The sequence below is a fragment of the Camelus bactrianus genome, chromosome 5, assembly GCF_048773025.1.
Source record: "Camelus bactrianus isolate YW-2024 breed Bactrian camel chromosome 5, ASM4877302v1, whole genome shotgun sequence".
NCBI lineage: Eukaryota > Metazoa > Chordata > Mammalia > Artiodactyla > Camelidae > Camelus > Camelus bactrianus.
This window is the reverse complement of record NC_133543.1, coordinates 48717872-48731402: the sequence shown is the minus strand read 5'-3', so window position 1 is coordinate 48731402 and position 13531 is coordinate 48717872. Positions and strand designations below refer to the sequence as shown.

The window sequence follows — 13531 nt, the reverse complement described above, 5'->3', positions numbered from 1 at the left end:
ACACACACACATGTATTTTCTCTTTTTTTTGTAGAAACTGACCGATAACAGCCAACTAACTGTGTTCATACTAATTTTCTATAATTAAGGTTATTTATAAGGTGAGGGATTATTTAAATATTAGACAAGCTTTCTCTTTTCATAAAACAAAAAGCCCTAATGTCTTTTCCCTTAGGTGGGTACATAGGAGCTATGGGTCAACTCTGGAGTGTCCATAGTAGGGAAAATGAACTAGAGATATGTTCACACACTAATTATCAAAGAAAATAGTTTTGTAAAATATTAGAAATGTTATGTAATATTTTAATGATGACATCAAGTGGCTAGTAAAATTATATTAAATCAAAAGTTGGGAAATGTATCAATTATTGATTATACTTCTATCCTTTGAAATAGTGAATCTTCCTAGCTAGATAATATTATAACTATAGCATGCTACCAGAATAAACAGACAGCAGAACTTTTTGTAATACTTCCTTTTGCCCCATTTACAGCCAATGTCCGGAAGGCTACATGTGTGTGAAAGCTGGTAGAAATCCCAATTATGGCTACACAAGCTTCGATACCTTCAGTTGGGCTTTTTTGTCTCTGTTTCGACTCATGACTCAGGACTTCTGGGAAAATCTTTACCAATTGGTGAGAACCTGAAGAGACACACATTGCGTTTAATTGGAAGTATATAAGAAAACTAACTTTCTTATATACTTTCAAACAGAAGGCATGTCCTCCCCTCAACTCCATTTACTCCCTCAAGTATTAGCATTCAGGTGGCAGGTGATAAAAATGAATAAGGCAGATGTAAAACGATGATTTTGGTCTCTTCCTTGACTTTATTCAAAGGCTCAGCAAGTTGATGGAAATCTCCATGGTATTTTATTTGACTCTGTTCTATTCCTGGTAAATACAAGAATTCCCTCCTACAGATCAGAATGTGAATGCATGAGTTAGGGGAGAAGGAAGAGGATGAGGTTAAAGAAAGACAGTCAATGAGGTAGAAGGGGATGTGACCATCATAATTATTTACATCAGAGTCCTATAAGATACACAGTAAGGTGATAGTTGAAGCCACCAGTTAGTGAAATAATATTGAAAAAAAATTCTGATGTTCTTGTTTTCAGACATTACGTGCTGCTGGGAAAACATACATGATATTTTTTGTGCTGGTCATTTTCTTGGGCTCATTCTATCTAATAAATTTGATCCTGGCTGTGGTGGCCATGGCCTATGAGGAACAGAATCAGGCCACCTTGGAAGAGGCAGAACAGAAAGAGGCTGAATTTCAGCAGATGCTCGAACAGCTGAAAAAGCAACAGGAGGCAGCTCAGGTAAATTCACCAAATCAAATACGTTCTGTTTCACGGTATGAGCCTTTTATATTGTTTAGGTGGTTACTGAAATACTGGAGAGAAAGTGAGAGATAATTGTACTTAAGAAAAGCTGGTAACATGGGAGATTAGTAAAGATTTCTACATTTTGATCATCTATAGATCATTTAGTTTAATTATTCTGATTTTTACAATATTCACCCCAAGAGAACTTGCTTATGCTATTTTAATCATCTTAAAATTTTTAGAATATAAAGGACAGTGTGATTTTTAGGGTCTTCTTAGTGAGAACCTTTTCCTGAAGGAGTATACTGGCATTAGGAGAAAATCCCAAGAAATCATATTTTCTTAGGAAAAATGTATTGGTTATTATATGAAAGATGTTCATCTGGTTCATAGAAGATTGTCTATTACTTTCTTTTTAAAAATTTTTTATTGAAGTGCAATCAGTTACAATGTGTCAATTTCTGGTGTAGAGCATAATGTGCCAGTCATGCATATACGTATATGTTTACATATTCTATTACTTTCTTTAACCAAAAATATATTGCCTTTTAATGTGGTTGCTTAATTGCCTTTCTTACATACATAAGGAAGTGATCACATAGTGTAATGTTCTCTGATATAGCAGTATCCAGTATATGAAAGTCATCAATTTTATGGAGATCAGGTAACCTAAGAGTTACTTGTTCTTGTAGTGTGTTAACACTCACCATACAATTCTCTCTCTTTCTATTTAGCATCAAAACTCGTTGTCTTTACTATAGAAGAAAGTTGTTTGGGGAATATTAATTTATTTGCAAGAATCTGTGTATTGAGGGTAATCTTGGAACAGTGATAATAATCCAGAAGTGCCAACCTAGTGCTAGTATGAGTTGTAATCAAAAAGCATTGTTTTCATTCCATGACCACGTGGCCAGGAGGAACCAGCGTTGACTTGAAGAAGTGGGAGATGGTATTTGGAGAAATGAATGTCTTGTCTTGCTTAGTGGAAATTATTGACCCTCCCTTCTCCAGTCTTCTGGAGAGAGCATTGTGGAGGGCTGAGGAAGAGATTTTATCACCTTCCATAAATTTGAATGATGATATTTTGCGGGTATTGGACAACCCTGTTTCAATAACTGGAAGGAGGCCCTTAGCTCTTTATCTCAGTCCTCCTATCTTTGGATACGACCCCAAAGTAACTCCTCAGTTTTTCTTTCATGCTCCAGTTTCTTTTTCAATGAAAAACAAGGCAATGCTAATTAAATACCAATTTTTAGAGTAAATCAAATCCCCCAAAGTACTATCAATGTATGCTCTTGTTGATGTCTGATTGTTCCTTTTGAATATGAAGTTTGCAAAGCATAATACAAACATAATAAATGTTAGCACAGAGAAAACTAAATTAACTCTAAAAGCCTTTATTAGGTGGAAAGGAAAAAAAAAATCCCTCTTCTACTTACAGTTTCTTCTGTGTAAGATTGGCTGGAGTCAGCTAAATGTATTTGTTAAATGCCGTGCAAATACTTTGGCTATTTCTTTTTTTTAAAGGTAGTCTTCTCTGGTGCCATGCTAAAACCATGTCTCCCCCATGTAGCAGGCAGCAGCTATAACTGCCTCAGAGCATTCCAGAGAACCCAGCGCAGCAGGCAGGCTCTCAGACAGCTCATCTGAAGCCTCCAAATTGAGTTCCAAGAGTGCTAAGGAAAGAAGAAATCGGAGAAAGAAAAGAAAACAGAAGGAGCAGTCGGGTGGAGAAGAGAAGGATGATGATGAATTCCATAAATCTGAATCTGAAGACAGCATCCGGAGGAAAGGGTTTCGCTTCTCCATCGAAGGGAATCGGTTGACATATGAAAAGAGGTACTCCTCCCCACACCAGGTATGGCGCTGCTGAGTTGAATGATGCGTGGATGAAAATTAGAACACGAAGAAAGGGAGAGAATTAAACACAACTTGTGAATTTTTATCACCTGACTTGACTGCCAAGTTTATGATACTTCAACTGATCCTTTCTGCCCATAGTTATGAGAACATTTTACTCTACATGTATGTAAATCTACAGCTTGCTATAGTTGAGATAACACCAGTTTGCAAGTCAGGAGACCTGGATTCTCACCTGACACTGTCTGCTGGTATTTACTGTAACTAACAACATTTCATCTTTCTGGTCCACAGCCTTTTTAACAAGAAAAAAAAATATGGATATGTGGCTAACTGATCAGTAATATCTTTTGGGTTATTTTATGTTATTTATGTTTTTTACCCCTGACTTCTTTATAAACCATTATGCACACTTCCAAAAGTGTTAGTCGTGGTATCCTTTGTCTAAAAGCACATCACTCTGAATTTCAGAAGTTTTAACTTCAGTTTCAACAGCGTGGTGCCTTATAGATAAAACAGGAATAATAATTAATTTAAAATGACTTTAGAAAGATGGACTGAAACAATTTGTGAAAAGTGTTGAAATTTCTTGAAGGGAAGGAGCAGACGGAAATCTGAGCTTATTAAGGTCATGCTGCCGGTGTTTATCGAGTGTTTACAATGTCTCTAGTAAGGTACTTAAGATGTTAGCTTTTGAACTTGAAAAATGGTGGTTCGGGGTTTTGTTTTTCAACATCTTTAAGTTGAAATCTATCTCCCCAGTCACTAATCTCAAGGGCTAGAAACCTTCTCCTTTAAAACTAGTCTAATTTAATCTGGATGCACATAAAACGAGAATGTTAAAAGGGGTGGGTCACATTCTGTTTTGAACGCCGAAATCTCCTTCAACTTAGTCTTGCAAAAATAAAAGCACATTGCCAATGGCCATATTAATAGGATTTTATTTCTTTATGTTTTTGGTTTCAAACTTTTAGTCTTTGTTGAGCATCCGTGGCTCCTTATTTTCTCCAAGACGAAACAGCCGAACAAGCCTTTTCAGCTTCAGAGGGCGGGCAAAGGATGTGGGCTCAGAGAATGACTTTGCCGATGATGAGCACAGCACCTTTGAGGACAACGAGAGCCGCAGAGACTCCTTGTTTGTGCCCAGACGACACGGAGAGCGACGCAACAGCAACCTAAGCCAGACCAGTAGGTCGTCCCGGATGCTGGCCATGCTTCCAGCGAATGGGAAGATGCACAGCACTGTGGACTGCAACGGTGTGGTTTCCTTGGTTGGTGGACCTTCAGTGCCTACATCGCCTGTTGGACAGCTTCTGCCAGAGGTGATAATAGATAAGCCAGCTACTGATGACAATGTAAGGAAGTTTTAAATAGTTCAGGCATGGCTGGCCCATTATTATTGCAACCAGCCAGTGTTTCTACAGAATGGAACCCCTTGAGAATGACTCCTGGTTGGTCAGGCTGTGAATGCACCTGCATCTTGTAATATCTTTAGTAGACTAACCAACTAAAACGTAATGCCTCAACACTCTCTTGCATATCACCTGAATGCCTTTACTTATTAAACATGCTAAGGATAAATTAGAGACAATAATAAATGGCTGCCTCCAGTTGGAGGATTTGCTATATACCCATGCTGAACTAAGATACAGGACATCCTCCAAAGCCCTGGTATAAGAGTAAATGAGTGCTTCCTATGTTTAAGTGTAAAGGGTGTATAATAAATCTTTCCAACAGATTCTTCAATATAGCTCTGCTTTAGTTTAGAAGATTTTCAAGAACACTGTGCCTATATAGATAGCTTCTTTATTATCTTAAAATTTCTAGTACTCATATCTGTCTTATTACAAAAAATGCTGATATAGGTCTTCTCAAAACTAATCTAAATGAAGATACACAAATCAGTTATTAATACAGACAGATAAAAGAATTGTCTGTGTGCAAAGGTATGTTATGTGTTTGTGAATGTATACCCAGATGAGGAATTTCTAAACACATGCTGCCTCTGATGAGACTTGGAAATATATCAGCATGATGAGGCATGACTAAGTCAGAATTAGATGACTTATTGCTTTGGTACCCTGGATGAAACTGTTGTCCATGCAGCATGTGTTGTCTTTTTGTAACATACAGTCTGTGTTGTCAGTGACCATCTATGTCTTGTGTCCAGAAAATGAGATGGCAGCTACATGTGTTGTAATTATTTGTATAATTTTTTAAATAAAGGGCTACCTTCTCAAAATAAAATGCCTTGGTCACTTAGATGACTTTTCAAGTTATTCATTTTTACTATTAGTATATAATTGTTAAAATATGTCTCTCAAGAGATTTATCAACTATATCCAAATTATATTATGTCTCAGAAAATTAAGTATTCAGTGAAAAATATCCCTCAGTTTTTGCTGTATGAGTAAATGGTTAACAGTTTGGACATTCCAGGTTAATGATACAATAAGTCAGCAATATCTGCCATCACGAATTAAATATGAACGTGCATGATGCATGCGTCTCATGAAATTCATTGTGTCACATTGGTTGTTTGCTTATCATACTGCTCAAGTTAATCCTTTAATATATTAGCATTTTCTTTACAGGGAACAACCACCGAAACTGAAATGAGAAAGAGAAGGTCAAGTTCTTTTCATGTTTCCATGGACTTTCTAGAAGATCCTTCCCAAAGGCAAAGAGCAATGAGTATAGCCAGCATTTTAACAAATACAGTAGAAGGTTTGTAACAAATTTCTTGTCCATCTCAGTTATTTTCACTGAACTTACATTGTCTCATTTGAAACAAATGTCTCTGTGGGTTGGAAGGAGTATATTGTAAAGAGAATATGATAGGTTTTATTTTAGAGTTACTTGTTACACCTACCCCTATAGTCTAGAAGCTTTAAAAAAGTTACCTCAACTCTGAAATACTGGAATGCTAAAGAATGCATCCTTTGTGTGGCAGAATTCCTTGGAAATGCAGAATAAAGTGTTTTGTTAGGGGTTTCTAATCCCATTATTCATAGTGACCCTCTCTTCTGTTCCACTTAGATTAGGATTTCTCTTTATTTTAGGGAAACAAATCTTTTTTATTGAAGTATAATTGATACACAACACAGTATTAATTTCAGGTATACAACATAATGATTCAACATTTGTATACTTTGCAAAATGATTACCACAGTCAGTCTGGTTATCATCTGTCACCATATGGAATTACAATTTGTGTGTGTGTGATGACAACTTTTAAGATTTACTTCCTTAGTAACTTTCAAATCTGCAATACAACGTTATTGACAATAGTCCCTATGCTGTACATTCTATCTCCATGACTTCATTTTATAACTAGAAATTTGTATCTCTTGATCTCCTCCACCCATTTTGCCCACTTCCCAACACCACTTCCCTCTGGCAACCACCAAGCTGTTCTCTGTATGTATGAATTTTGCTTTGTTTGCTTATTTTATTTATTGGATTCCACATATAAGTGAAATCATATGGTATTTGTCTTTCTCTGACTTATTTCACTTGGCAATCCATATTGTCCCAAATGGCAAGATTTCATTCTTTTTTATGGCTGTGTTTATATATACCACAGCTTAGGACCTCTATCTTCCTAAATACTCTCAAGATTGGAGGGGAGAAGTAGGTCATTCTCACAAAATAAAAATGAATGAAAAAGAAGATTCTTGGCTCACATCGATCTCTGCCCTATCTCTTATAGCCTGAGGATGACAGCACCCCAAACATCAACATAGGATTACACACAGTATCTACACTACCCCAACCCATGTTCCTATTGAGACTTCCTTAAAAGGACCATTCCCTTAACTTAAGGCCAAGTGTGGAACCACAGTATCAATGTATAAGAGAAACAAACCATTCTTTGCTATCTCTGTTCTGTGTTTATGTCTGAAGATATATTTGGGGGGGGGGTCTAAAGATTAAATTCTACAGTGTTTTTTAAATCAAGTTCAAAAGAGGTTGACTATAGCAAATGGAAATGGGTTGATTACTGAAAAGAAGGCTAGTGGATCTGTAAGAAATATACATGTGGAAAAATATCTTTTGATGATTTTTTTTAATCTAGAGCTTGAAGAATCCAGGCAGAAATGCCCACCCTGTTGGTATAAGTTTTCCAACATATTCTTAATCTGGGACTGTTCACCATATTGGTTAAAAGTGAAACATATTGTCAACCTGGTCGTGATGGACCCATTTGTTGACCTGGCCATCACCATCTGCATTGTCTTAAATACCCTCTTCATGGCCATGGAGCACTATCCCATGACGGACCATTTTAATAATGTGCTTACAGTAGGAAACTTGGTAAGCATATTGGAAGGTAAATGTGTTCAGTCTTCAAGTTTTCTGTTTGACAAACTGTTTGCATTTAGCAGCTGATAGCAATCTTTCCACCACCCTTCCTACCCACTGGCTCCCCCAAAATGGGAATTACATCCAGCTGGCTATACCCTACTTTTTGCCAAAAATAACAGCAAAGCAAAAACTGGAAAAAAGAGCACTAGGCACAGGCCTGCAGTACTACTTGAAAAGTCATTATTGATATTTGTAACTATTTCAAGATGCAGAAGCAGTTCATAGTTTAAGGACACACTTTTTGAAATGATGTTATCACATTTCTCCACCTGCAGAAGGCTAAAATAAAATTATAGATCTTTTTATCTTGCTTAGTCATCATCATTGTAAGCAATAATTTAACAACTCAAAAATGTCTCCAGCTTTTCCACTTCCAGGATCTAGGTAGGACATGTATTGTTTAGTCCATCTATTCTGTATCAAACCAGAAAATATTGAAAATCTCTAGTACATTTTGTGTGTTATACGATTAGCAAGGGCATTTTTTGGTGCAGGTTGCTACTTAATTCTTTTTCTCTGCTGTGCCTAAAAAACATAAGTTATTAAAGTGTTTGTTGATGCAACTTAGGAATATTAGCTTTTATTTTCAGAAAGAAAGAGGGCTCTAAAGGAATGTATGCATTTTCCTTAATACTTGTTTTGAGGTTTAAGGTTTTTGATGATGGAAAGCAAAACATGCAAAACACCCTGAATTATAGTATTTCTAGTATTTGTACTATGGGAGTAAATTATTTTTACATGTGTTTAACAAATAATGATAATAGTAATGCACATATTATAATAATAGATACACATGTGTAGTGATAACTATTTGATTTGAAGGAAATGTGAGTACGCTTATAGGTGAATAAAACTGTTTATGGGCAAATCTTGTCAGTACCTGTGCGGTGTAAAGTCTGGAGGAAAATACAATTTGATGTAATGGAAAGAACACTGGGTAAAAATAGATTCACTCTCAAATCCTAGTTTTGCCATTTTCTAATTGTGTGACATCGGGCAAGCCATTGCACCTATCTGGAGACCAAGTTCCTCATCAGTAAAGTAATAGTTACAATACCTGCATTATGTGCTTAGTAGAATTTCTGTGAGGATAAAATGAAACAATGTATGTGAGAGCTTTTCATCAACTATAAATTACTATGCAAATGTAAGCCAGTAATAGAATCATTACTAGTATATTTTGTTCTAAGAGCAAATATTATGTCATTCTCCTTTATCGTTATCTGATGGAATTAGAATAATTTTGTTTTGATCTTAGGTTTTCACTGGGATCTTTACAGCAGAAATGTTTCTGAAAATTATTGCCATGGATCCTTACTATTATTTCCAAGAAGGCTGGAATATCTTTGATGGTTTTATTGTAACGCTTAGCCTGGTAGAACTTGGTCTGGCCAACGTGGAAGGATTATCTGTTCTCCGTTCATTCCGATTGGTAAAAAAACAAAACAAAAGGGCAGCAAAGACACAAACCTATCCAATACTCAGGGTTCTTGTATCAGAGGTTTTACCACACATCCATCAACATTTTAAGTTTTTGTGTAGCATTTGCATTGTCAAAACTTATTTAGAAAAAACCATTGCAAAAAGCATAGGCAAGTAAAGTTTAACGTATTACTCAGTTGCCATTCTAATTCTTGTTCTACAGATGACTACAGTAAATATTTCTGATCCTAAGAAAATATTTTTAATGGAAATGTGTCACATTTTAATGGTAACTTGAAATTATAAACACCCCTTTATAGCAGTGGATGACAATCAGATACAAGACGTGCATGTAGAAACTCTCTAATTATACCTCTGGAAAACATTCTCCTTCCCAACATCAGAGGAGAGAAATCTTTAGGGTTACTTAACATCTCCATTGATTCACATATATGTCCTTGCAAATCAGGGAAAGAATTACAAAGTCATGGGAAGTATTCTACATTTTTAAATAACTGTAGATGCATCTAGCTATGCCAGTGCTCCAGAGGAGCACTATGAATAGCAGACACTTTACTTAGAGTAGGGCTCAATGTGATGTTGCTTTGCATGCTATTGACAAATTAATATCTTTGAGCAGAGATCACTGAGATTCAGATGTTAATATTAGTATCAACCCTGGTATGCATTAGAACCTCTGTCACAAAACAAATTAAGGACAGTTGGTCCCCAAGTAATCATTAAAATTCACTCTCAGGGAAACTGATCTACATGGTTAAAATATGGAAGAATCAGATTCTTCCTGGGGGTGCAAAAATGAGCCATGACCCTGAAAGTGTTCAAGGGCAGGGCAGATGTAAGAGATTCTCTTTAAAAAAAAAAAAGAAAGAAAGAAAGAAGAAAGGTTTTTTAGATCAGACACTCCTGAAGGGAAGACCTTTACTTCTTGTTTGGTGAAGTGCAGCATTTGCTCACAGCTCTCTGCCTCTGATAAATAAATCAGGAATTGTATCTTGGAGAAGAGCCAAGCACTGACCCAAAGACATCCAGACAGCCTGCTTTCCGTGCCTTTTGCTTAGGAGTGTGTACTATGACCAAGCGATGGCCCCAAGTCATTTCTAATTAGTGAAGGTCCAGAGAAAGAGGGATTTAAAAGTCTGGAAGACAAAGTGCAAGAATAGAAGTTGGCTTTTTTAGCATATTTCCCCAACCAAGATTGGTAGAATATAAATTCTGCAGTCAGTAGTGGTCCAGGATATTCACTAGCTTTTTGTTTTATTAAGTGTCTTTTGTTATATATATTTTTCTTGTTGAGGTATAATTGATATAACATTATATTAGTTTCCGGCATATAACATAATAATTCATATTGTATATACTGCAAAATAATCACCATAATAAGTCCAGTTAATATCCATCACCATACATAGTTGTAACATCTGCAGAGCAGATGTTGTAAGAGATTCAATTTTAATCATCATTTCTTGGTAAACCTCGATATATGTGATGCTAATAAGATGGATCATAATAATATATATTATTGTTTTATTTTCCAGCTCCGAGTTTTCAAGTTGGCAAAATCTTGGCCAACATTAAATATGCTAATAAAGATCATTGGCAATTCGGTGGGAGCTCTGGGAAATCTAACCTTGGTGTTGGCCATCATCGTCTTCATTTTCGCCGTGGTTGGCATGCAACTTTTTGGTAAAAGCTACAAAGATTGTGTCTGCAAGATCAACAGCGAGTGTAAACTCCCACGCTGGCACATGCATGACTTCTTCCACTCCTTCCTGATTGTGTTCCGGGTTCTGTGTGGAGAATGGATAGAGACCATGTGGGACTGCATGGAGGTTGCCGGTCAAGCCATGTGCCTCACTGTCTTCATGATGGTCATGGTGATTGGAAACCTAGTGGTATGTACCCGTTTAAGATACGTATTTCAGAAATGGGTTAAGAGCATAATGAAATGATGACCATTTTGTCCAAAACAAAGACTACGATTATTAATTTTAAAAGTCTCTTACCTTGGCTATGCTTATAGTCTCACTTTGACAACACAGCCATGTAATAGTGACTCTACAGTTTTCATACTCACCTCCATCTTGCCAGTCATTTTATCTTATTTATTATGTGAATTCCAGAAGAATATCATATTGAAATCAGGCCTAGAAGGATACACTGGGAACATTTTACAAGTTCAAATTCAAGGAAGAGAGACATCTAGAGAAGAAATTCAGAAAAAGCCCAATCTTACTTGACAGTATAGGACAAAAAAGTGGTGCTTTTAAATGTTCCTAGTTTTTACCCTATTTCCTTGTACATTTGCATTCAGTCACTCTATGTCGTATGGCAGATGGATGAGCCAACCTGGGTTAGTCAATTTTCTAGTGACTCTACATCAAAACAAAAGTTAGCTAATGATGCCTGATATTTCCCACTCTACGTCTGGAATATGACTGTTTATAGGGTAGAAATATATATTTCAAAAGGTATGTGCATTAATGTGCCAGTCTAATGGAAATATTAGCAATTGTTTATAAATAGTTGTGCTAATTAGTCAACAGTAGGGTATGAGAAGTACAGTAGACCAAGAAAACAAGTGTTGATGCCTGTGGTAAGCCCATAATTCTCATCCTGGGTTATAATGGTTATTTTTCAATCAATATTCAATTTAATATCTCTGTTTATCATAAAAGAAACTATGAAATGCATGTAAATGCATAATTTTAAACACTAATGAATTTGTCCATGTATGAATCTTGCTTCTTACAGTCATACAATTTTTATCTTAGTTAAATCTTAGGTCAGTTCATTCAGTATCTTCATTTTATAAGTAGGAGAACTTGAGACCAGCAGAAATCATGTCTTGCCCATGGATGAATCGTGAAGTATCTATTGAGGTAGACAACAAATTCAGATCACCCAACTTCTAATCACTATGCTGTGGTGTTTCTTTCTCATCTAGTTGTTGGAACTTACAGTTTCTTCTACGCTTTGAGGAATAAGTGATCTCAAATCAGCTCTTCTTTACACTGAGGTGAAATTGTAATCCTGTTTGTATTATTTTTTAAGGTCCTGAACCTCTTTTTGGCCTTGCTTCTGAGCTCATTTAGTGCAGACAACCTTGCAGCCACTGATGATGATAATGAAATGAACAATCTCCAAATTGCCGTGGATAGGATGCACAAGGGAATAGCTTTTGTGAAGAGAAAGATATATGAATTTATTCAACAGTCCTTCGTTAGAAAACAAAAGATTTTAGATGAAATTAAGCCACTTGATGATCTAAACAACAAGAAAGACAGTTGTATGTCCAATCATACAACAGAAATTGGGAAAGATCTTGACTATCTTAAAGATGTAAATGGTACCACAAGTGGAATAGGAACTGGCAGCAGTGTTGAAAAATACATCATTGATGAAAGTGACTACATGTCATTCATAAACAATCCCAGTCTTACAGTGACTGTACCAATTGCTGTAGGAGAGTCTGACTTTGAAAATTTAAACACAGAGGACTTCAGTAGTGAATCAGATCTGGAAGAAAGCAAAGAGGTAAGATTTTATAGATGCGGGTGGGTATAAAGATATATGTATATACATGTATTATATTGCCTGTATTTATGATTGTATATTCTCCATGTAGAATATTTTTGCCATCATATATAATGTAATTTCATTGAGGAACCAAAAATTTAAATCCAGAGAGATGATTAATAAATTGAAGAATAATATATTGTATATGTAAGTTTTCTCATCCCAGGTTGGATATTTGTTAGATGATGAATGAATGAATGATCCAAGATATGAAAATGCATCATCTGACTTAATCCTTGTAATAATGTCAAAAGGATGTGTGATTAGTCTAACTTTTCAGATAAGAAAACTAGCTTAACAATCTTAAGGTCATAAAACTAATAAAGGAGTATAGTGAGAACTGCACTTACAGTCTTTGTTTATAAATTCTGTACATCTTACATTGCATCACACTAGCTCACTTACATGGAAGAGAATTTAACAACAAGAAATACTCTATGTATTTCTTCCAATTAAAATCATGTTGACTTGCGTGTTACTCTTCCAGGCTGCCATATGAATATATCACACACTGAGGGGCTCAAACAACCAAAATTTATTTTCTCACATTTCTGGAGACTGGAAAGTCCAAGATCAAGTTTCTAGGAGGGTCAGTGTCTGGTGAGATCTCTCTCCTTTGGGTTGCAAATAGCTGCCTTCTCATTGTGTCCTCACATAGCCTTTACTCAATGTATGTGTGGAGAGAGAGAGAGCTCTGGCCTCTCCTACTCTTCATGTAAGTGCACCAACCCTGTTGGATTTGGGCCGCACCCTTATGACCTCATTTAACCTTTATCACTACCCTATCTCCAAATACAGTCACATTGGGAGTTAGAGCTTTAACATACTAATTTGAGGGTAACACAATTCAGTCTGTAGCAACTGATTTAGAAATATTAAGCTAAAATTCTAATGGATATAAAATATAATTCCAAAGATGTCTAGAAAAGATACTTTCACTTCCTACTTACTGT

General features: G+C 36.0%; 1 protein-coding gene across 6 annotated transcripts in view; it reads left to right on the top strand.

The window, feature by feature from the left end:
• Positions 1–13531, top strand: part of LOC105081966 (sodium channel protein type 1 subunit alpha) — a 75905-nt gene that overhangs the window by 22603 nt on the left and 39771 nt on the right. The window contains exons 8-16 of one of the 6 annotated variants that reach the window (XM_074363828.1): positions 495–636; positions 1119–1325; positions 2908–3189; positions 4166–4379; positions 5772–5918; positions 7270–7508; positions 8818–8991; positions 10538–10894; positions 12054–12536. In XM_074363828.1, the coding sequence (XP_074219929.1) occupies positions 495–636; positions 1119–1325; positions 2908–3189; positions 4166–4379; positions 5772–5918; positions 7270–7508; positions 8818–8991; positions 10538–10894; positions 12054–12536 (2245 nt within the window). Of the gene's footprint in view, positions 1–494; positions 637–1118; positions 1326–2904; positions 3190–4165; positions 4547–5771; positions 5919–7269; positions 7509–8817; positions 8992–10537; positions 10895–12053; positions 12537–13531 lie in introns of all 6 variants that reach the window. The other 5 variants (XM_074363827.1, XM_074363825.1, XM_074363826.1 and 2 more) reach the window with 5 other exon arrangements.